The 24862-nt window shown below is 40.4% G+C and overlaps 1 protein-coding gene across 2 annotated transcripts in view; it reads left to right on the forward strand.

The window, feature by feature from the left end:
- WASF3 (WASP family member 3) overlaps positions 1-24862 on the forward strand; it is a 129545-nt gene that overhangs the window by 81886 nt on the left and 22797 nt on the right. For both annotated transcript variants that reach the window (XM_082700205.1, XM_082700204.1), the window contains exon 3: positions 3827-3969. In XM_082700205.1, the coding sequence (XP_082556331.1) occupies positions 3837-3969 (133 nt within the window). In that variant the 5' untranslated portion in view covers positions 3827-3836. The remainder of the gene's footprint in view (positions 1-3826; positions 3970-24862) is intronic.

Raw genomic sequence — 24862 nt, forward strand, 5'->3', positions numbered from 1 at the left:
GGAGAAATTCCCAGCCTGGTTCCAGGCCCAGACACGGTAGCAGCTTGCTTGGAATGGTCAGTGAGGACACCGATGAGCAGCTGCCCTGGTGCCTCATGGGAATCCGTCTCAGACTTCCCTGCCGTTTTGAGATACAGTACATTAACACAAGAGGTGACGTATGGTGAGGCCAACGCATGGGGCAGTGGCTGCCAGTGAAAAGATAAGTGTTAGAGATGCCAGAAGGAGGGGTGGGCCACATCATGAGGGGGCCACATGGGGAAGCACCAGCTTTCGGGGCTACCAGGAGACGGAGGGAGCAAGAGAGGGAAATGGGGGCCAGAGCCTTTATTGTGGCTCCTGTGGGAAGGGATGGGTGAGGTGGGGCGAGCAGTTTTGGGATTGGCCGGATTATTACAGCAGGCTTTGGGGCATATTACTGTCCCTAGATGCCTGGTGCCTGGCACTGGGGTGGTTGGGGTGGGCGGACAGTGGCCTGGGGTGTGAGAGCAGAGAGAGGAGATGGAGGCTCTGGGTTGGTAGGTTTGCATATGAAACATGAGCTCCTGGGTGAGTTCCCTAGCTCTGGGAATTGGCTAATTCTGGGAGGAGCAGTCTGTCCACTCCAGGGGCCTGCGTCTGCCTCCAAGATGTCAAAGTATCAGAATCCAGGTGTAGGAGACATGGTTAATACACATATACAGAGTTAAGCTTTTCTCTTTTGTGTCCTAATAACATCCTGAGCAAGCCCCTGGGTCAGCACCATCGGTGGGGCTGCCAGGTACCCCCCCGGGTGTTAAGTCAACACTATGTGACACCAGAGGGGGATGTCCGGGATATGAAGCTGAAGGATGGGGCAGGCGTGGGTGGGGTATCAGAGCGGGATATGAGCCCTTCCCACGGAGAACATCAGCAAAGTCGTGTGTGCATATTTGAGAGACTCCCTGTGTGGGAGACAGCCTGTGCTAGCTCCCACCGAATTAAGTACAAAATGAATGAGGAAGAGGGGAGTATTATATGTATAGCATTCAGCTCCTGAATCTTATATTTACCCCAAACTCTTATAAATCCCTCTTTTAAGAAATGATTTAAAAGCTAATTCATGCCTGGGCCAGTTACCAAAACCAGCTTTCCAACTACCCACGAATTCGGATTCTGGTAGAACATCCGGGTCACTGGCTTTTCTGCGCGGTCTGTAGAGTGTATGCCACCGTACGCCTCCCCCTGCATCGCTCTGTGCTGCTTTGTGGACATCATGATTTTTTTGTTGCTTAATTTTCTTCATGTCATTGCACTCCCTGTCGATCAGTTTTCAGTATCTTCCTTTCCACACTCTATGCTTTTATTAAGTTTATCAGTGATATTTTTTTCCTTATGACAGTCTCTGGTTTTCTGATTCATTGCTATTGTGATTAGTTACCATCCTGTTGTTCTAATGCGTTCTCCCAGAAAGTCATGACAACTCACAGTAGACCTTATATTTTTGCCTTGAGACTTGGAGATCTAGAATTTGCATGTTTTAGGACTCCTTCCTGGAGCGTGTCCTTCTTTCACATAACTTTTATACAAATATTATTATTTATTATCTGTGGTACAGTCATCAGCTAGTAAACTGTTCCATTTTTTATTATAATAGGAATAATAATTAACATTATAATAACCTGTAAGATAACATAAAATGAATACGGTAGGTCACATTGTCGAATGCCACTATAAGCCAGGCTGTTCGAAATGATTTATATATGTGATAGCTCATTAGATACTCATTTTCTAAGGTAGGTAGTGTTCTTATCCCCATTTTACGGGGCGGGGGGTGGGCAGAGGCACAGAGAGGTGAAGTGATGTGCTGTAGCAATGCACCTAAGTCAATGAAGTAGGATTTGAATCTGAAAATATGGTCAGTATATTGAGCTGTCACCTTCATGGACATAAGACAGAAGTAGTCGAACATGGCATAATTGGAGAGAAATTTTCCCACTTTTGCTTTCCTTTGCTTCATTCTCCACATTACCACAGGACCCTTATTCACCCCTCAGATTTCAGTCAGCGGTCATGTCCCGCACCCACCGGAGACTGCCTGTGACTCTGCAGACAGCTCAGCATCCTGCCGCCCCAAATGGTTTTCTGACCCTGAGTTCATTAATCTGTGTGTTTGGATCAGTGTCTTGCTTCCTTGTAGAATAGAGCTCCACTGGGGGAGGGACCTTGTCTGCTTTCAGTCCCCACTGGGTCCTTATGACTCGCCATAATACCCGGGTAGGCAGTAGGTGCTTGGTAAGTATTTATTAGATGCTCGAGCAAAGATTTTAAAGAAAGGGGAGAAGAAAGACAAAAATGTATTACATGTACCACATTCCAGGTTTTGAGATACAGTATGCCATTCAATTATTGTACCAGTTGGGAATAAGTTTTACTCCAAGTAACCAAAACCTGACTACAGTAGTTTAAGCAAATAGGATATTATTTGTGATACATAATGAGAATTCCAGATTGGCATTTCAGGGCTGGTCTGACTGCTCACCAATGTCCTAGGCTTTTCAGTTTCTGTTCCTACAAGTTGGGCAGTATGATAATCTTGTCAAAATGACAGTAAATCCCAGTCATCGAATTTTCTACTGTTGTATGACCCGTAGATTGATTACATAAGCAGTAGGTTTGAAAATTCGTGTGCCTCCTTAAGCAAAAAGTTGAGATTTTATGTTAGTTTATAATGTACTTCTTGAGGAGAGAAGTGAAAAGAATTGTCAGAACATTGGGGAACGCTCTCGGGAAAGGTCACTGTCCATTCTTACTTAGATCTGAGACATCAAAAACTGATGGGAGATTGTGTGGGAGAGATTCTTGGCAGGTGTAACTGTAGGGTGACCTGATTGGCATTTTCCATAGGGAGAGAGCCTGGCTTAATGTCTATGTTTGTAGATCTTATCTTTTCCAACGTTCTGGGGGGGAATATCCCAGTCTCTTTGGATGGGGAGTGGAAAGGAGGCTGCCAGTGCTCTGGGAGCCAAGAGCTTGCTGGAGAAGCAAGCTAGGGAATGAGGGTATGGGCAGCAGCTCTGTCTTACATTCATTGTAGACTTTGACTTGAAACTCTTGGCCTTAGTGCATTTCCTACCATAATCTTTAGCCGTGTTTTGTGTCTCAAGTCCAAATTCTGGAATTCACCGGAAAGTAAAACAGCTGGCTGGGGTGGAGTAGGAGCAGCCCGGGAAGGGAGAAGGAATTTGCGAATGGATTTTTGAAAGCCAGCCTCTTTCCTCTTTCCATATTCGTCCTTGTAGATCCTTGCAGTACATCTGGTTTATTAGCTTATCCCTGCTGGGGATCCATTCTCCCCTACCCCTGTTTCATGGATACATGGCAGCTCCGGCTCCTGAGCTTTTGCTGGGGAGGGTGGGTATGGTCCAAGCGGGCTCACTTCCTCTCTCCCTCCATTTCCACCTGGGTATAGCCTTTTCTGTGTCTTCATCTGGTTGGGCTCGTCCAGTTGGGGGCTGCTGTGTTTTTTCCCGCTGTTAGCACTTCTGGGCTTATGCCTTTTCTATCTCTTTTCATTTTACTAGAGAGGAAAGGAACGTAAAAATGCGTGTATTCAGTTCATACTTTACTGGAAATCTGGCTTATGTTATCTTTCTATAAAAGTTGGATTGTATTCTCTATGTATCTTTGAAATTGATAAAATTTATGTACGTAATTAGGCATCTGTTGTGTATTTAGCTGATTCACATAGAAAGGGTGAAGAAAATTCCTGGGAAGGAATCAATTTTCAAGGGAATTAAAACTCTAAATTTGTTAAAATGTGAATATGAGCTTTTTTTAAAAAAAAAAATGTCTTTTTAATTTTCAGATTGTGAGCCATGCCTTTAGTGAAGAGGAACATCGAACCCCGGCACTTGTGCCGGGGGGCCCTGCCCGAAGGGATTACCAGTGAACTTGAATGTGTAACCAATAGTACTCTTGCTGCTATCATACGCCAGCTAAGCAGTCTAAGTAAGTCATCTCATTTCTAAAGCACCTGTTTTTTGATCACCAATGGCATGTTGTTAATTTTACCATTAGCAAATTGATTTCAATTCAGTGGTTAATTTTGTCTGAAGAAGAGACCACAACTTTAAAGGAAAGAGCCTGCTCCTGCTCACCCAATTTTCCCAGTGTGAAATAAATCACTGGTCTCATGATACCAACTTTATGTACTGAAGATGTAAAATTAAAATTGACCAGTTTACGAATTATTAGATAAGACCAAATGTGTAGATTCAAAGTAGTGTCAATTTTTAAAAGCTTATTAAATGAGGATAAAATGATTGATACTTTTTTTTTTAAAAATGTGAATTTTCGGTTAAGCTTGGACAGGACTAATTTCTTTTTTAATGTGACAAATTAAAAAATTGTTAACTTTTGTAACTTGTCTGGCGTAGAGTAGATGCTCAAATATTTGTTGGTTAAATAATATTCCAAGTGAATCAAAGATTAAAGCCAAAAAATAGTGAGATTTGCTGATTTTAACCTGAATGCAGGTACTAACTTCTTAATTGAGGTCAACAGATAAGCTGATTATTATATATACACAGTACTGTGTATATATTACACATGTAGATTATATAAATCCAAGCAAATATAAGTATAAGGAAAAAAGGACTTTCTATTATTTTTTAAAAGATTTATTTGAGAAAGAACGCAGGAGTGGGATGAGAGGCAGAGGGAGAGAGAGAAGCACTGACCCTCCACTGAGTGGGGAGCCTGATGGGAGGTTTAGTCCCAGGGCCCTGAGATCATGACAGAGCCACACAGGTGCCCCAGGACTTTCTGTTATTTTAATTTTGAACATTAATGTGAAATACCCAAGAAAAATAGTTCATTTATGTTTTTATTTTTTATTTTAGAAGAGGTGGGGAGGGGCAGAGAGAGAGGGAGAGAGAGAGAATCATAGGCAGGCTCCACGCCCTGCATATAGCGCAGCAAGGGCTCAGTCTCAGAACCCTGAGACCATGACCTTAGCTGAAATCAAGAGTCAGACGCTTAAATAAATGAGCCATCCACGCACCCAGAAATAGTTCATTTCTGAAGACTCAGATGTGCCTGAAAATGCATTTTCCTTCAAAGCTTTTTGAAGTTGGAATGTTTTCCTCCTGACTTTTACATTTATATTATGATCTTGTTTTCTCACTTTGTCCCACTCCTTTCTGGTTTAGATGCATTTTGGATGACAGGTTTTCACAGTTAAGTTTTTCAAAAACTCTGTTAATAACTAGGAAATCCTCCATGATTTCACATACCAGTCGCCTCAACAACAAGAAAACGTTTGTTGAAAATGTTCAAGTGCTTTTATTTTAATTTTGAAGAAGGAACACTGTGGATAAGTATTTCTTTAAAGGAATTGTACTGTGTTGTTCCATTTTTAATATATAATCATTGGCTAAGGCAAAAGCAATTTGGAGATTGCTTAAAATGTGTTTTAAAATAGATTTCTTTTGGAATCTAAGCTAATTACAATTGATTTTGGCTAGTGGTTGTTGATAAAAATGTATAAATTGTGAATTATAGGAAACTAGCTTATAAATTATTGAAGGGTAAAAATGTTGCTGTTTGAGTTCATATTGTTTTTAAAGAATGCTTTGGTCTCTTGTTTTTATGGCTGAAATGTCTATTGATATGGAGTATAAAAGATGAAAACTAACATAAATGATTAAAGTTTTAATAGTCAAGCTATACATCATGCTGTAATAATACTCAGCCTGGTATTATGTTGGTCGTGTTTATGGTGCTTGTGAGTAAAACCCCATACCCAGTATTTTCTGTTTCATATAGTCTGCTCGTAGTAGGCAGAATAAGAATGGCTCCTCCAAAGATGCCCATATCTTAATCCTTGGAACGTGTGTGACATGATGGGGAATGAATGGTGTTAGTCTGGATTATCCAGTGTAATCCCAGGGTTCCTTTAAATGTGGGAGGAGGGGGTGGAAGAGCCCATGTCAGGATGATGTGATGTGAGGCTCAATCCACCGTTGCTGGCTTTGAAGATGGAAGAAGAGACTACAGGCCAAGGAATGCAGACCACTTCTGGAAAGTGGAAAGGGACGAGGAAATGCATTTTCCTTTGGAGCCTCCAGGAGGAACACAGCTCTGCCAAAACTTTGATTTAACCCAGAGGAATCCATTTCAGACTTTTTTTTTTTTTAAGATTTTATTTATTTATTTGACAGAGTAGGAGAGAGAGCAAGAGTGTAAGTACAAGTAGGGTGAGCAGCAGAGGGAGAGAGAGAAGCATACTCCCCACAGAGCAGGGAGCCCAGTGTGGGGCTCGATCCCAGTACATGAGCCAAAGGCAGATGCTTAACCCCCTGAACCACCCCTGGGCCCGCCATTTCAGACTTCTAATTTCTGGAACTGTGAGATAATTTACATGTGTTATTTTAAGCCACTAAATTTGTGGTCATTTGACACAACAAAGAGAAGCAGCAATAGGAAACTAATGTACCACCCAGCCTTGGTTTCCCTGCGTCCACCTAACCCACTCTGCCTCATAAGTGGCCCAGGGATGGGCACTGGCCTCAAAGACCTTAGTGAGGCTGCCCCAGTGGGTCTCAACCCTGCCTCCGTTAGATCACTGGGGGAGCTTTAAAACAAGATGCTAGGAATCCCTCCAGAGAGCATGGATGAGCATGCACTAGAGATGTGAACTGTAGAATGGGATACCATGTATTTGGATTGAAAAGATGAGCTGGGCCAGTGCTGTGCTGGCAGGAAGCTTGAATTAAGACACACAATTTGTGGGTTTGTTATGGGATCTGCTGCTGAAACGTCATCGTCCAGGACTGAAGGACTGATGGCCCCCTGCAGGCCGAAGGGGGGGTAGGGGGGGTGGGGGGGGTTGTGGGCAGAGTGTAAGAGAAGGCGGAGGAAGGCAGCTCGCAGAAGGCGAAGGAGTGTGCAGGTAGAGACAGGAGCTGAGGGTGAGAGAGAGCACGAGGTGTGGAAGGGGGAAGAGAGACCTGGTCCCTGGACCGGTGCAGGAGGGCTTCCCCTCCCATTCCGGGAGCAGCTCGGGGGTCCGCAAAGCAAACCTCCTTTCTTCCTGTCCTTTGTGTGATCTGTGCCTGCAGCCCAAAGGGACTTACAGAAAGAGGAGTAGAGTGATATGGATGCCAAGGATGTAATTGTAAGAAACCAATATACTTAGTTACTTATTAGAACAACTTACTAGAATAACACTTATTACTTATTCTAATATTACTTATTAGAATAACATACTTTTGGTAACCAGTGATTCATTCATGAGTGATTATTCACTTGGTGCCCTTCTAGGTACAGCATACAACAAATCAGTTCGGTGCCTACTTAGAGTTTTAAAAAGCATATATAATTGACATCAATGTGGTCATAAAACAGGAAATATACTATGACATGCTACGGCACTCACATTGTAAAAATGTTCCATTTGGGGTGAATCTTTATGTTTTGTGGGGGCTTTCCACTGAGTCAAAATATATTACAGGAGGTTTTTTATTAACATATAACATATTATTTGCCCCAGGGGTACAGATCTGTGATTATCAGTCTTCCACAATTCACAGTGCTCACCATAGCACATACCCTCCCCAGTGTCCATAATGCAGCCACCCTATCCTTCCCTCTACCTCTCCCCAGCAACTCTCAGTTTGTTTCCTGAGATTAAGAGTCTGTTATGGTTTGTCTACCTCTGTGGTTTCGTCTTGTTTCAATTTTCCCTCCCTTTCCTGGTGATCCTATTCTCTTGTTTCTTGAATTCCTCGTATCAGTGAAATCATGTGATAATTGTCTTTCTCTGATTGATTTAATTTCACTTAGCATAACACCCTCTGGTTCCATCCATGTCATTGCAAATGGGAAGATTTCATTTTTGATGGCTGAGTAAAAAATATAAGTAGATTTTTGCATATACTTATACCACATCTTCCTCATCCGTTCGTCTGTTGATGGACATCTATGCTTTTTCCATAGTTTGGCTCTTATGGACATTCCTGCTATAAATATTGAGATGCAGGTGCCCCTTCGGATCACTACATCTGTATATTTAGGGTAAATACCCAGTAGTGTGATTGCTGGATCATTGGGTAGCTCTGTTGTCAACTTTTTGAGGAAACTCCATACTGTTTTCCAGAGTAGCTGCACCAGCTTGCATTACAGGAAATATTTTTTGATCTGATATTTTTATGATCTGTAATTGTTGGGAAGAATTAGAATTTTAAAAATGTTTTTGTGGTTTTTTTAAAATTTTGTAGTCATTCATCAGGTATTTTTAAAGTGACGTTTTAGCAATGCATGTATCTGTCATATTAAACATCTTCTAAAGAAGAGTCTTCTTTTACTGAGTATTAATTCCCAAGGTAAAGTCAAAACAGTATTTTTTTACTCCTTTTAGTATCTAACCATTATGCAGTAGGTCCAGATAAAAGCGGACCACCTCAATCTTCTCCATTTCCCTGCGGACTCTCCCACATGCCATTCGCACCACCCTCCATACCTCCACTCCCCAGATTTGGAGTGGGTGACGCACACCATCTGAACTTTGCATGAGCAGTACAGAGAGAAGCTGGACTTCATCTAAAAGGCCTTCTGGGCAGATAGCCTGGGAACTTGAAGGATTTGCTTTGACCAAATCATATCTGCCTGAGCAGCAGAGACTTGCCCTGGGAGACCTTCTGTGATGGTCCAGGGGTACTGGTTCTCTGCTAAGTCCAAGGAGGAAGAATAGACCAGGAGGCCACAGGAATTTCTTTGCTATTCCAAAAAGGAAGACTTAGCCATCAAGGCCCTGATTCACCAGTTCATTCGATCCTTGCCACATCTCTAGGGGCAGTTCAGTGTTGTGCGGGTGCAAGTGACTTTGTAATGAAGAGGAGAATCTGGTCTCAGATACCAAATAGATCTCTGTAACCCCTAGAACTCAACATAACTTTTGGGGAATTTGGAGGTACCATGTTCCCATTATGTCCAGATGAGATGTTCAACTTGAAAGGGTGAGATTCTTACCAGGCTTTTCAGGGAATTGAAATCTTTTCAGTGAGAAAATACTGATTATTGTAATGAATTTAAGAACAGTCATAGAAATGAAAGAGGAAATTTATAACTTGAGCAGCCTCATAACTAAAGGACTAAAGCTTTCTCCAATAAAATAAAAAATAAGTCTTGTAATTTTCAGATTTTTTTTGCATGTTCCTAATTTTTTTTTTAAAGATTTTATTTACTTATTTGAGAGAAAGAGGGACAAAGAGAGAGAGCACAGAGGGAGAGGGAGACACAGACGCCCTGCTGAGTAGGGAGCTTGATGCGGAGCTCAATCCCAGGACCCTGGGATCATGACCTGAGCCAGAGGCAGATGCTTAACCCACTAAGCCACCCAGGCGCTGCATAATCCTAACTTGTAATAGGCTTGATCTGAGGAGTGGGAGGGGGACAGGGAAGCCATTTTTTAAAAAAAATTGTGGTTAGTAATACTTTATTTGGTTTTCTAGCTATGAAATACTGATTTTTTTCTTCAAATGACAGTTTAGTGTAGCAATTACTCTTACATCAAGAGTACTTTTTCATCATTTTCCTGGATTAATCTGAGTACTCTTCTTCCTATCAGCTCATTGCTCAATTAAAATTACAGTATCTTGCAGTCAAATTCCTACTGATATTATAATGTAATTTTTATATAATTTGTTGAAGAAAAGAACATGGAAGGCCCCTGGGTGGCTCAGTGGGTTAAGCAATGACTCTTGGTTTCCACTCAGGTCTTGATGCTCAGCAGGGAGTCTGCTTGTGGATTCTCTCCCCCTTCCGCCTCTCTGCCCCGCCCCTGTACCCACTCATACTTGCTCTCTCTCTCTAAAATAAAAAAGAAACCTTGAACTACAACAACATGGGAACATAGGACTTTTGTGCCAAGGATGACATACGTCCTCTTTAATACCTCTAGGGTGTTTTTTACTACTTTCCTCTTTGTTCTTAGATTATAGTGGTCTTTCTCTCCTACCCCCTTATGAAGGCTCCCAAGATTCACAAAGAAAGGGGTCTCCCCTCCCACCCCCAAGGTTTTGGCTCATATTAGATGGTATTGAGATAGTATAAAGAACTTTAAAAGCACAGGAAAACACAAAGGAGAAAAGTTACAAAATTTTCACTAATGAGAGAAGATAATCTGTAATGCTTTATATATACCATTATAAAAATGATCTCTTATTATACATATGTTTTTGTAGCCTGTATTCAATATAGTAAGCATCTTTGTTGATTCATCTAAGATACAATTTTTAATAGCTAGAGATTATTATAAAGATATACCATAATTATGTAACCATTTTCCTACTGTTAGATGTATAAATTGTTTCCTTGTTTGGGGGTTGGGGAACACTATCATAAATATTCTTGATTAAACCACTACATACATCTCTGGTTCTTTTGGTATTTAAAAAAAATTCTGAGACTCCCATTAATTTTAAATATGTCTTTCCTTTAAAACAGTTGTTACAGGGTCCCTGGGTGGCTCAGTCAGTTCAGCGTCAGACTCTTGCTTTCAGTCCAGGTCATGAGATCGAGCCCTGTGTCGGGCTCTGAGCTAGTAGGGAACTTGCGAGATTCTCGGGTGTGTGTGAATGCTTGCTCTCTCTCTTAAATAAATAAATATCATCTTTTTAAAAAATAAAAAATTGTTACAAAATCTATTTTTCTGTTATTTTCTGTTTTAGGTAATTGCATGAATAAGAAAGGAGCTGTGTTTTCTTCTCAAAGATTTTTAAAAAAAGGATTAATATTTTTGCTAATACTCCTTATCATACGTACTGTTTCCCATGACACTAAATGACAGGTCAATATAAAAATACTACCTTAAGGACTTGCTCACATTTGCTGTTACCTAATCAGGTCTAAAATTTGCAGTTGTATTAATTGATTATACCAAGTGCTGTTCTACTCAGAATAGAGAGCTAAGTATTTTGAAGGCATGCCGTGAATAGATTTCTAAGATGTTTTTAGCCAAATGGGATTTGTGGGAGGAAGGGGAGATATTCAAACTCAGTGTATGCGTAGGAAATAGATCACAAGTACATTTCCTTGCAGTTTAAGGCTGGGTTAAAAGGGGATGTTTAAAGAAAATATATTGCTGTATCTGGAAAGAAGTAGACTGGAAGAAACAGTAAGAATTTTAAAATTTTAATGCTTCAAACTGAGATAAATGCTTGCATTTCTTGTGGACTAAAATAGAAAGCCAGTGAAGCGAGGTAAGTATGTTACATAGGAAACTATAAGATAAAGGTCCTGTCAGCAAGTTGGAGGCAAATATAAGAGCCCCCTCCCCAAAAAGGCAGAAGTATTGGGAATGCAAGCACTTTCTTGACCCGTCCTTTGACCTGGAATATCAGAAATACTTCCTTGAGGGCATTATAAAAGTAAATATGAGTGAGGTTGTTTTTCATTTCTCCTTTTCCTGGGTGGATCTCTACATAGCAGAATTTAAATGTAGAATAATTCATAACAGCACGAGTTGGAGAGTCAGCCACATCTGAATGTTTAGTTATTTGGTTTATCCTCTCTATTCTTCCTATTTCATGACTACATAGGTTTATGCAATTTATAGATGTTTTTCTAATCGTTTTGATTTACAGTGTTACTAAAGTAGACCATCTAAAAACTTCGAGGAAAGATTTTAGAGGTTCAGAGGTTCTTAATATTCTAAAACTTTACTGTGCTCACTCCCACATTAGGAACATAATTGATACTATCAGCAATCTAAAGTAGTTGTCTTCTGTAAAGCATATGCCATAGGACTAAACATTCTCTACCTCAATCTCTACTATTCTTCTAGATACATTGTTCAGTGAAAAAATAAAACTGTAAGACATGAAGAAAAGGAGAAAAATGTGACTCATAATTTTTATTTTTTTTTTTAAGATTTATTTTGAGAAAGAGAAAGAGCACACAAGCGTGCGGGGCGGGGGGGCGGGAGGGCAGAAGGAGAAAATCTCAAGCAGATTCCACACTGACTGTGGAGCCTGAATCAGGGCTCAGTCTCCAGATCCCGAGATCATGACCTGAGCCGAAATCAAGAAGTTGGACACTCAACCCAGGCACTCCAAAATGTGACTCAGAATGAAGAGAAAAAGAAGAATAAATGAAAGAAGATGGGATTGGGAGGGAGACAAACCATAAGTGACTCTTAATCTCACAAAACAAACTGAGGGTTGCTGGGGGGAGGGGGTTTGGGAGAAGGGGGTGGGGTTATGGACATTGGGGAGGGTATGTGTTTTGGTGAGTGCTGTGAAGTGTGTAAACCTGGTGATTCACAGACCTGTACCCCTGGGGATAAAAATATATGTTTATAAAAAATAAAAAATTATATATAAAAAAAAAAAAGCAGTTGATAGAAGCAAGACCCACAGATGACCCCAGTTTTGGAGTAGCAGATAAGTACTTTAAAATAGCAATGAAAAATATATTGAAGGGGACCTCCAGTTTCCAGTCTGACATATAAGGAGCTTAGAAATCATTCCTGGTCCTACAGCAAGAAAAAAACTGATCAAATTGAAAACCTAACAGCTTTTCTTAGATCCTTCAGAGAACTGAGGTCATAATTCAGACCACTGCCCCCAAATTTAGACTAGTGGATTACTGGGGGCTCAGTGAGAACAAGTTTGAGAGTGAAAAGCTCTAGGGGGTCCATTCTTAGTGGGCGCTCCCACACTTCTGTGAGTTTTACTGTCAAGAGTCCTACCAAGTTCTCACAGTGCTTCCCTCAGAGAGAGGGGAAGAAAAGCCATTTTGAAATATAACCAGAGCGTTCTGTGTTTCCTTAGTGCCTGCCCTCAAAGGAAACTGTTTCACTGGAGCCGAAGGTCGTTGGGTTTTACCAGAGCCTGACCAAGCCCCCCCCGGGGGGGGGGGGCAGGAAAAGAGCTACTCCAGCCCCTTCTGCCTTCCTTTCTCATCTAAGGGGAGGGGTGTGAGACCCAGGGACCTAGGCTCACTGAGAGTAGATCATAGCACCACCATAGATAGATGAAGGGCCAAGGAAGATCTAGAATATATGGAATATACAATGGAATATGGTTCAGCCTTGAGAAAGAAGGAAACCCTGCCATTTGCAACATGGATGTGTTCAGGGACTTTACGGTAAGTGAAATAAGCCATACAGAGAGTACTGTATGAACTCATTTATGTGTGGAATCTTTTAAAAAAGTAATTTGAACACAGAGAACTAAGACATAGAATGGTTATTACCAGGTGAGGGCTATGAGGGAGGGAAGATGCTGTTCAGAAGATACAAGCTTTCAGTTATAGATGAATAACTGCATGGTGACCATAATTAAAAATACTGTATTGTACATTTGAAATTTGCTAAAAGTAGATCTTGAGTTCACACACATGCACACACACACACAGAGTATATGAGGTGATGGTATGTAAGTTAACCCAATTACAGTAATCATGTCACAACCTACATACATATATATCACAACCTATATATATGTCAAATCATCACATTGTACACTTTAAATATACACAGTTTTGTCAGTTATACCTCAGGACACCTGGGAAAAAAGGTCATAGGACTCCAGAACACATTCCTTCCTGCCACACCTTCCCAACACGTCACTAAAGGCCTACACATCCAAGTTCCTTTTATCCAGTACAGCATGTCTGGCTTTCAACAGAAAAATTAAAAAGTGAAAAACACGGTTTGAAGAGACAGAGTAAAGCATCAGAACCAAAGTCAGATGTAGTAGGGATGTTGGAATTATCAGACCAGGAATTTAAAATAGGTATGGTGGGGGTGCCTGGGTGGCTCAGTGGGTTAAGCCTCTGCCTTCGGCTCAGGTCATGATCTCAGGGTTCTGGGATCGAGCCCCACATCAGGCTTTCTGCTCAGCAGGGAACCTACTTCCCCCTCTCCTTCTGCCTGCCTCTCTGCCTACTGTGATCTCTTTCTCTCTTTCAGATAACTAAATAAAATCCTTTAAAAAAAAAATAGCTGTGGTGAATATGTCAGGGACACTAATGGAAAAAGTAGACAACGTTCAAGAAATAGATGGGTCATGTCAGCAGAGATATTGAAATTCTAAGAAAGCATTAAAAAAACACATTGGAGGACAGAGTAAAAAAGGTGAATGGCATACATGAAGAAATAGGGAATTTCAAAGAGAAATGGAAACTAAAGAGGAAAAAAAAAAAATAGAACTGAAAATCCCAGTAACAGAAAGAAAGGAGCTCACTTGGTGGGCCCAACGGCAGACCCTTGAACTTCGAGGAGTAGCTTGGAGATGAGCCAATAGAAATTATTCAAACTAATTTGCAAGAGAAAATGAGAAAGAAAAGAAGAGAGAGCCCAAAATGTGGGACAATATCAAAGGGTCTAATATGTAGGTAATTGGAGTCCCAGGAGAAGGTAGAGCAAGAATAAGCCAGAAGAAATAATGGATGAGAACTTTTGAGTATTGGTAGTGGTTATCAACCAAAGGGTTCAAGAAGCTCATCAAATTTCAAGAAGTGTAAATGAAACAAGATCCCATTTAGTCACCTCATAGTAATATTACTAAAAGAAGAAGTTAAAGAGAAAATGATAAGCAAGAGGGGGAAATTACATACAGGATGGGCACAGTGTTCAGAATGACCACTGATTCTCTTCAGAAACAAGACCCAAAATGAAATATGGATGAAATGAAGTGGAATGAAAATGAAGGAGACATATTTTTATTTTATTCAGTCAAAATCCCAGAGAATTAAGTCTCCAGGAGATCTGCATTACTAAAACATGCTAGAAAAATTCTCGAGGCTGAAGGAAAAAGATACCAGATAGTAGCCTGGATCAGCAAGAAGGAATGAAGAGCAAGAGAAAAAGAAAAAATGGGAGTAAATATAAAGGCTCATTAAAAATTGTGTATGTATAGCTATTTGTTGAGAAGCCTGCTGTCTATTCAAAATGTATCAGAGTTCATACCCTGTGTGAAAGTAGAATATATGGCAGTGAGAGCTGTAAGGATGGTGGGGGGTAAATGGAATGATACTGTGTTTTACTTTGTTTTATGAAATAGTATATTATTTGAAAGTATATCATGATGAATGCAGAATGCACATTTTAATTTCTAATAACCTCTAAGGTAACATATAGAGGAGGGAAAATGGAATCCTAAGATAATCATTTGATTTTCCAGAAGAAGGCAGGAAAGGAAGAAGAAAGGAACAAAGAACAGAAAGGACAAATGGAAGAGCAATGCCCAGGTGATAGAATTAAACCTAGCCCTATCAAGAATTATGTTAAATGGAAACATTTTGAACACTCACTTAAAATTTAAGGCAGAGCTTATCAGGTTAGGTAAAAAAGCAAGACTAAAATACACGCATTTTTAAGGATATAGATCGAGATTTAAAGGAAAGAATGTAAAATAGATACCATGTAAGCATCAAACATAAGCAAGCTGATATGGCTATGTTAATGTCAAGTATACTATAATAAAGAAGGAGGTTCCATAGTGGGAGGAGTTCATTTGTTAAGAACTCACCATTTAAAATTTTAACTTAAAAGAATACAAAATAGAAATAGAACCAAAAAGGAGAAATAGACATCGCAGAATTGCATTGGCAGATTTTAACAAAAACCTCCAGTGACTGATAAAAATAAACAGACAAAAATCTGTAAGAATATAGATGGCTTGAACAACACTACTAACCAGTCTGATTTAATTGACCTTAATAGAACACTGAACTCCTAAATTATAGAATATTCATTCTTTTAGTGTTCCCATGGAATGTTCACCAAGATGAACATAAGCCCAGCCATAAAATAATGTGTTTGAAAGATTGATATCATAAAGAGGATGTTGGTAATGAGACAGTAATTATAATAATCTTTTTAGATAATTCTGACATATTGGAAAACGAAGCAATATCTTTTAAAATAATCCTTGGGTCAAAGAAGAAATAAAAAAGGAAATTAGAAACTATTTCTAATGTGTGATAATGAACCATGTATTTGTGGGATTTACTTAAAGAAGTGCTTAGAGGGAAATTTGTATCTTTAAATGCTTAAGTGAGAAAAGAAGAGAGATTTAAAATCATGAGCACATTCCTCAGGTGAGCTCTCAGGGTTGCTCGGCAATCCTGCTGTAATTCCTTTGTTAATTAGTTTTCCTGCCCTTGGAGTGCCTATTTCATATCTTTCTTTCCACCTCAGATTTTCCCCCTGAGCTGATGACTTCCTTCTTATTTCGCTGGGAAAAGAAAGGCAGTCAGAGGGGAAGCAGACATCTCCTTCTGCCAGATCAGTCCACTGATAAGTTCTGTACCAATGTGTACTGCTCACCCTCCTTTAAAGTGGTGAGCGATGATGCTTCTGTCAAAAACACGGGACCCCACATCCTCATGCTCACTCCAGGACTGTGTTCACGCTCCCTCTTTTCTGCATCATCTCCACCCCCACTCCTTCTCCATTATACCTACCACGGATTAGTATATGGAGAAATCTCCGGACTTCAAGTCCAGACCATCCTCTACCAGTTTCCCCATTTCTTGCTCCCCTTCACCGCAGAATACCGTGAACGAACGTTCATGCCCTCACTGCCTGTACCTTCTTCATTTTCTCTTATCCCCATTAAAGTTTTGTCCCATCCACTCTTAAAATTTGTGCTTGTCAGCATTACTGGGGACTGACTTCCCCATGGCCAAGTCCGGTGCTGAGTCGCAGGTCTGGGGAACATTTCTTTACTTGGCTTCTGGGCCGGCACCCTCTGGTGTTTCTCCTCCCTCACAGGCTATTCCTTCTTAGTCTCCTTTGATGATCTTCCCAACCTCTGCACGTGGGAGTGCTCCAAGGCTTGGTCATTGACACTCTTCTCTGCCTTCTTCCGTTCACTGGGTGATCTCATCCAGTCCCATGGCTCGAAACGCCATCTTTGAGCTGATATACGTCTTCTGTTTCTCCTCTCCCCAAGATTTCAAACTTGTGGATACTACTGCCTCCAAGAGAGCTGCGCTTGGATTTCTAATACGCGCCTCACACTCTACACCTGAATTCTTTCTTCCCCCTCTTCCCTGTTACCCCACGGGAGCTCTCTCCTCTTCCAGCTCTTGTTTGTGTCTTCTCTCTCTCATACTGGATATCTTCCACCTGTGTATCAAAGCTGTTGGCCCTTCTGTGGCTCCTGTTCTCCTCTGAGCCACTACCACATCTCTGTTCAGCAGCCGCCTCCTGTCTGGTCTCCCTGCTCTTTTCATCACCCCACTCCACAGGGAAGGAATTTGCCCGCTTTCTTCTAACCACTTTTCCCTCCATTCACTGGGTTCCAGCCGTACTGACCTCCTGGAGGCTGCCTTCCCACACCAACCGGGTTTCTGCCTTCTGCCTGGAGGGTTCCTCCCTGAGATATCTACATGGTTTCCCGGCCTTTTGTGACCACCTGTGTACCACCCAATTCCTGCGCCTCTCTGTTCCCTCACTGTCTTCTTTTCTTCATAGCTCTTGGCATCACGTGACATTATCTGCTCATCTGTTGTCTGTGAAGAACATAAGCTTTGTGGCTGTGTTCACTGCTGGGTTTCTTCAAGCAGCTAGGATGCCACCCAGTGCACAGTGCGTGCTTATTAAATATTTGCTGAGCAAACTGAATATGCTTAATAATCATCCTCTGTTTTCTTAGTTCTTACAAAATGCTAGAAAGAATATTGTTAAAGAAGTATACAAAAAAGTTCAGTGTGGTTAACTCTGGGTGACATTTCTTACTTTTTATTTTTCTGAGTTTTCCAGATTTTCTGCCACGTGCATATATTGCTTTTATACTCACATATATTGCTATTATACTCATAAACATAACGAAGACAAAAGAAATCAGAATGTTAGTGGTGGATGTCTTGGACTGGACTTTAGTCCATTTTCCCTATTGTTTAGCTTCCTGTGTTTTCTGTGTTTCTTCTAATAAGCATGGATTGCTTTCATGGTAGAAAAAAAAAAAAAACTTTAAAAAGGGGGAAAAAAACCTGGGGCCCAATAATTATAACTTGCTGTTTTATGGAATTGAATGGTAATTGGACTTTACTATAATAAACACTATAATAAAGGTTTTTTTTTAACTTTCTTATTTTAAAATGATTTTAGACTTATAAAAAGGTCAAAACCAGGAGAGAATTCTCAGACTTTCATGTGCATATTATTTTACCACATTTTTTTTTCTCAGAGACTCTTCCTCCTGCCCTCCTTTCTCCTATACGCACATACACGTATATATTTAATATATGTTTACTATTTTGTATTTTTAATATTACGCATTTTATGTTTAGTAAATACATATATACTTAACTCTATTCTTTAATCTGGAACAGTTTCTCAATCTTTCTTTGACTTTATAACTTGACATTTTAAAAGGGACCTGTTTATTTTCTGGAATGTCTTGGTCTGGGTCTTCTGGTATTTCCTCATGATTAGACTTAGGATATTGTCAGGACTATGACAGAGTAATGACACCTTTTCCTCTGTGCATTTCTTCTCAAACCACATAGTCTCTGCCTGTCCCAGTACTGCCCATGGTGACTTCAGTCATGTATTATTTTTAGTCACGGTAACATTTGGTTCTTTTTTTTTTTTTTTTTTTTTTTTTTTAGATTTTTATTTATTTTTTTGACAGAGACAGATCACAAGTAGGCAGAGAGAGAGGGAAGCAGGCTTCCTGCTGAGCAGAGAGCCTGATGCAGGGCTTGATCCCAGAAACCTGATATCATGACCTGAGCTGAAGACAGACGCTTAACCCACTGAGCCACCCAGGCGCCCCTCTGTGGGTTCTAATCCATTATCTTTATAATTTAATTTGATGCTTACATTTTTCCTGATTAGGCCAGTGGGAGCCCTTCTGGCCTGGTTCCTGTGTCCTTTGTGACATGTATCTGCCACTCTCTGAGCGCTTTTGGACTTTTCTAGAAAAGCACAGCCAAGTACCCTAAGCTCATGTTGTACTTTTCCACCCTCAGCTGTGGAATCAGTCCTTTTTCCAGGGAGCCTTGTTACTTTTAGAGGAGAATGAAAAACTAAAATCTCAACAAATCAAGATCTAGGTGCTAGATGTGTCTGTTAAAATTTCTGAAGGACCTTGTTATGACTAGTTTCTTGTTCTACAGAAAGGACTCCTGTCAGACACAGTGGTTGTTTCCAGTAAATCTTCACTTTTAAATAAAATTGAAGATCCAGGCATAATTTTGAATGCTTTGGCAGTTTAGAGGCTTGCCTCTCAACCTGACATACTTGGACATAAGTTGATAATGGTACTAATAATGCCATAAGTGGATCCTTTGTCAGTAAAGAATGAGTAAATTGTGCTTACCTCAGCATGGTTTTTTTAATTCAATTCAGAATTATTTTAGTTTAGCTATTAATGGACTTGCCATTGAAAGAGTGAGTAAAATTAAGCCTTTCAAATAAGTTGCTATTTGCAATGCGGAATACTGTAATTTGTAACATTTTATTCTTGTTCATCAGGAAAATATAATTTCTTCCATTTTCTTTAGTCACTTATAGCAGCTGGCAAAAGATTAAGTATGAGTCCTTAATTTCTGCTTCCTTTTTTACAAATTGAGCATTTCCTATAGAAATATAGTGTCAGTTGCATGCTTTCCCCCCCCCCCCTTCAAATAGGGTTAATTTTAAGCATTGAAGGTAAAGGACACGTGTTATTGATCCCTTTCAACTCGCACAGCATTTAGCAGAGTGTGTTCTCAACAGTAGCTGCTGTTGCAAGAGGGGATGGTGTATACTCCCATATTCTTGGTGATATATGCTGCCCCTATTAATCAGATTTCTGCATAATCGAAGGGGAAGGGAAAGGATTTTTTCCTAGGGGGGGATATGGATGGGAATATGTCTTTTAAACTGAATCTGCAAGTAGAGAAAAATTAGTTGGTTACATTTTGACCGTGACTGATACTTAAAATAAACAACTGATAGTCTTGGATATAAACTGTTTGGAACGTGGTACTCTTGTCTCCAGGTCATCCAACTGAAGGGGCAGTCATTCTACTAAATGGGTGTCATGAAACAGTAGTTCCAAAGGATGTTACCAGGTGTTTCCAGGCCTTGTCAGTTTGAACACATGGTATGCTAGATGGTCTCTAGTAGGGTCCTATTGCACATAGCGTATTAAAGATTTGAGATATCCCAAGGCATAGAAGCATGTTTAATCTTTACAGCCCAGTGTTTTCCAAACTTACTTGGGCTGGGAGGATTTGTTGGTTGTGTACTTGTTAACAAGAAAGCACTGAAAAGAGATCATATGTTTTTTATTGAGGAGATACTCTCTGAGCACTAACCCAGCACAGACAATACAGAGATAAAAGACATCGCTTATACTCTCAGAGAACTTACACAAAGACAACATTTAGTTATGTGAAGAGTCCTGCGACTGAGGTATACTTAGGGTATTGTGGGAACACAGAGAGAGGCATCTGATCTTATAGACCCCTACCTGCATCCTGAAGGATTGATTTGAAGCTAATGCATTTTTATTCATTGATTCCACAATCTTTTTGAGCACCTACTATAAGCCAGGCATGTCCTAGACCTTGGGGATTGATAAAGCAGTGCACAGAACCGAAGAGAGTCCTTGTCCTCTTAGATCATACAGTCTCATAAAAGGAGACAGACAGGAGACAAGATGAGTAAGTAAAGTGTACAATGACAGCATGGTGGTAAGTGCCAAGGAGAAAAATAAGTGGGTGGGTGAGGATGGGGGACATTTGTGTGCATGTGTGTGGTGAGGTGCTGGCACTTTTAGCTAAGGTTGCTAGAGGTGTCTCAGAAGGTCCCATTTGGGTATAGATCTGGATGATGTGAGGGACCAAACCCTGTGAGTCTCTGGGACAAAACAGTCCAAGGAGAAGGAACAGGAATACGCCCGACCAGAAGCGAGAATGATTGGCATGTCTGAGAAGGAGCAAGGAGACAGTGTAGGTGGAGTGGAATATGCAAGGGAGAGGGTGATAGTTGCTGAGGCCAGCAGGGTAAAGGAAGTTAAATCACTTTGTAAGCCTCCTATGGCCTTCGACTTCTATTCTGAGTGTGGAAGGGATGGAAGGGATTTTTGAAAGTGCAGACCAGGAGCGGAATCTGTGGGAAAGGGGAACGGGTTTAGACATTGCAAATAGTTCATTTTGACTGGAGCACAAACTTCTGACTGCGCAGAAGTGAGGTGCACAGGGCCTTCCGCGTCCTTCTCAGAGGCCTAGATTTGAGCTTGAAAATGATAGGGAGCAATAAAGAATTTGAGTAGGAGGGAGAGTCAGGTCTTCCTTTAAGAAAGATCATTTGGGGGGCGCCTGGGTGGCTCAGTGGGTTAAAGCCTCTGCCTTCGGCTCATGTCATGATCCCAGGGTCCTGGGATCGAGCCTCACATCGGGCTCTCTGCTCAGCGGGGAGCCTGCTTCTTCCTCTCTCCCTCTGCCTGCCTGTCAACCTACTTGAGGTCTCTGTCTGTCAAATAAATATAAAAAAAAGAAGGAAAGAAAGAAAGAAAGAAAGATCATTTGGTAGCAGTGTGATGAACAGATTTGAGGGTGGGAGGTGAACCTGAAAGCAAAAAAAGCCAAAGCTGTTGATCTATGTCATGCAGGAGGGAAACAGGGAGGGTGTGAGCTCAGGGGTGCTGGGGAGAGACAGGTGCCATTGGTGTTCCATGAGCTTTAGGGGGAGGCAGCAGCCACTGATGACTGCATTTCTGCTTGGGCTTCATTTCAGGTTGGTTGATGCCTTTCCACACAGGGATGCAGGGTTGAGTTAACGTGAAAATGAATTCCTATTGGAATTCCTATTTGAGATTCTTATAGGATATCAACATGGAGGTGTTCATGAGCTAATTAGAAACACAAGTCCAACACTGGGGAAAAAGTTTATAAGCCAGTGAACAAACATTAATTCTGGATACCACATCTAGTTAACAGAGTTGAAAAACATATGATTTGTGTGAAGACTTTATTTTATTCCTTTGCCTTTTTGGAAACTGCTTTATCTATTGTGGGAGTGGAAACTGTTGGCAGAATTTTAAGTGACTTCAGAGGACCATACAATAGATAACCAGACTTACAGAGAAACAATTTACTGCTTTGCTGAAATCAGTAGTCTTGGGGATCCCCCTTCCGGTTTTGGCAGGAGGGATGTCTTTTTAGATACAAGATGTTTTTATTGCTTTCTTTATTGTTTTCATTTTTTTTAGAGAAAGCTCCTCTTGTTAAGACAGTTATACCATGAGGGGTGTCTGGGTGGCTCAGTGGGTTAAAGCCTCTGCCTTCGGCTCAGGTCATGATCTCAGGGTCCTGGGATCGAGCCCCGTATCGGGCTCTCTGCCTACCAGGTAGTCTGCTTCCTCCTCTCTCTCTGCCTGCCTCTCTGACTACTTGTGATCTCTGTCAAGTAAATACATAAAATCTTAAAAAAAAAAAAAGTTATACCATGAGAATTTATGAAATTATATTGCTTTTAGATTCAGAAGAAATGCTCATCCATTGTCTTGGGGTGATCATTTAAGAAACAGTATTTCAGTCCATTTCATTAATTAAACAGGTAGTTAACAATGAAATAATTCATGGAAGTTGCTAATTTCTAGACAAGGAAGTTCAGGGAAGTATATGATAATAAAAGCAAGGGATTAGAAGTTAGAAGACCAGAGTTTTGTTTCATCTCTTACTGCCACAGACTAGCCATGAGATTTGGACAGATCACCTTACAATGGTCAGGTTAGTCACCTCGAAAATGAACGCAGTAACTCACTGTTGACCTCATGAGCTGGTGCATTCATTGAACAGGCGTTTGTCAGGAGGCATTGTTCTAGGGCTGGACTGCGACACTTAGCAGGGTATGGTTTTTACTCTCACAGTTTGCCATGTTGTGAATTATAGCTGTCTGGAAAGTGGATATCAGAGCACTGTATAAATTATAAAGCACTGTGAAAATGTCATAGTGATTCTTGCTTTAAGTATTCTTTCCAGAAGATTTAGGTTCTCTTCTCATTTGGGTGATAAACTGGTAGAAATGCAAATAAATGGTAGTTTACACACAGACCTTAAATCCTTTCCCAAAATTAACTCAAAATGGAGCATAGTCCTAAATATAAAACTATAAATCTCCTGGAAGGTAACATGGGACAAAATCTAGCTGACCTTCGGAGTGGTGGTGACTTTTTAGATACAACACCAAAGAAAGGCATCATAATGAAAGAAAAAATTGATAAGCTAGGCCTCATTAAAATTAAAAACTTGGGCTCTGTGAAAGATACTGTCAAGAGAATAAGACAGGCCACAGAATGGGAGAAGATATTTGCAGAAGACATAATCTGATAAAAACTGTTACCCATAATATACTAAGACTGCTTAAAATTCATTACTAAGAAAATTTTTAAAACGGGCAAAAGACCTGAACAGACCTCTCCCCAAAGAAGATGTACAGATGGCAGGCACAGAGCATATGAAAACATATTTAACCTCATCTGTCATCAGGGAAATGCAAATTAAAATGAGATAACCACTTCACACCTTTCAGAAAGGCTAAAATCCAGAAAACCGACAACACCAAATGCTGATGAATGTGTGGAGCAATAGGAACTCTCATATGTTGCTGGTGGGAATGCAAAATGGTACAGCCACTTCGGAAGACAATTCGTTTCTTATAAAAATTAACATACTTGGGGTGCCTAGGTGGCTCAGTAGGTTAAGGCCTCTGCCTTCAGCTCAGGTCATGATCCCAGGGTCCTGGGATGGAGCCCTATATCGGGCTCTCTGCTCAGCAGGGGACTGCTTCTCTCTCTTTGCCTACTTTTGATCTCTCTCTCTGTGTCAAATAAAATCTTATAAGAAAAAAAATTAACATACTCTTACTATATAATCTGGCAGCCTTGCCCCTTGGTGTTTACCCAAGTGAGTTGAAAACTCATGTCCACCTAAAAACCCGCACACAGATGTTTATTCATCACCACCAAACACTGGAAGCAACCACGATGTCCTTCAGTAGGTAAATGGGTAATCAAACTAGTCCATCCAGACAGTGCGACGTTATTCAACACTAAAAAGCAAGCTGTCTTGCTGTGAAGGAACCTGAAATGCATATTACTAAGTGAATATGGTTAATTATAATTAATTATGATTTCTACTGCATGACATTCTAGGAAAGGCAAAACTATGGAGACATTAAAAAAATCAGTGGGTGGCAGGGGTTTGGGGGTGATAAATATGTGGAACATAAAGAATTTTTATCAGTGAGACTATTTTGTATGATACTGTAATGGTGGATACATGTCTTTATACATAGGTCCAAATCTGTAGAACATTTAACATCAAGAGTGAACTCTAATGGAAACTGAACTTTTCATGTAATAACATGTCAGTGTGGGTTTATCAGTTATAACAAATGCATAATAACAAATGTGTGAGGTTGATAGTGGGGGAGGGTATGGAGGGTAGGAAGTATATGGGAATTTTCTGTGCTTTCTGCTCAGTTTTGCTGTGAACTAGAATGTGTTCTTAAAATTAAGGTCTCTTTTTAAAAAAGTGGTTCTTTCTGGCAGAGGAAATATGCCCTGCACACTCAGGATAGACAGTTATTAAGTGTTTGTTGAATGAATAAAGGAATGATGTTAGGATTTGGAAATCCAAGCAGGTACTTACTCCTACGTTTTCAGAAATTTTTTTTATTACATTTTAAGAAAAGTGGGAGTAGTTATGTCTGGCATTCTCAAGAATCCATACAGAAAATTTAACTCCGAATACAAAATACTGATTTTAGAGAGTGCCAGAGTCAGTACTGTATCCTTAGATTTCAAAATACAGATTAGAACAGTTTCATGCCGTTGGAGAGTGTTAGGCACAACGTAAGATATCTAACGTTTCTGATGGCGAATGAAGC

This window comes from Mustela nivalis (genome assembly GCF_964662115.1).
Source record: "Mustela nivalis genome assembly, chromosome: 15".
Lineage (NCBI taxonomy): Eukaryota > Metazoa > Chordata > Mammalia > Carnivora > Mustelidae > Mustela > Mustela nivalis.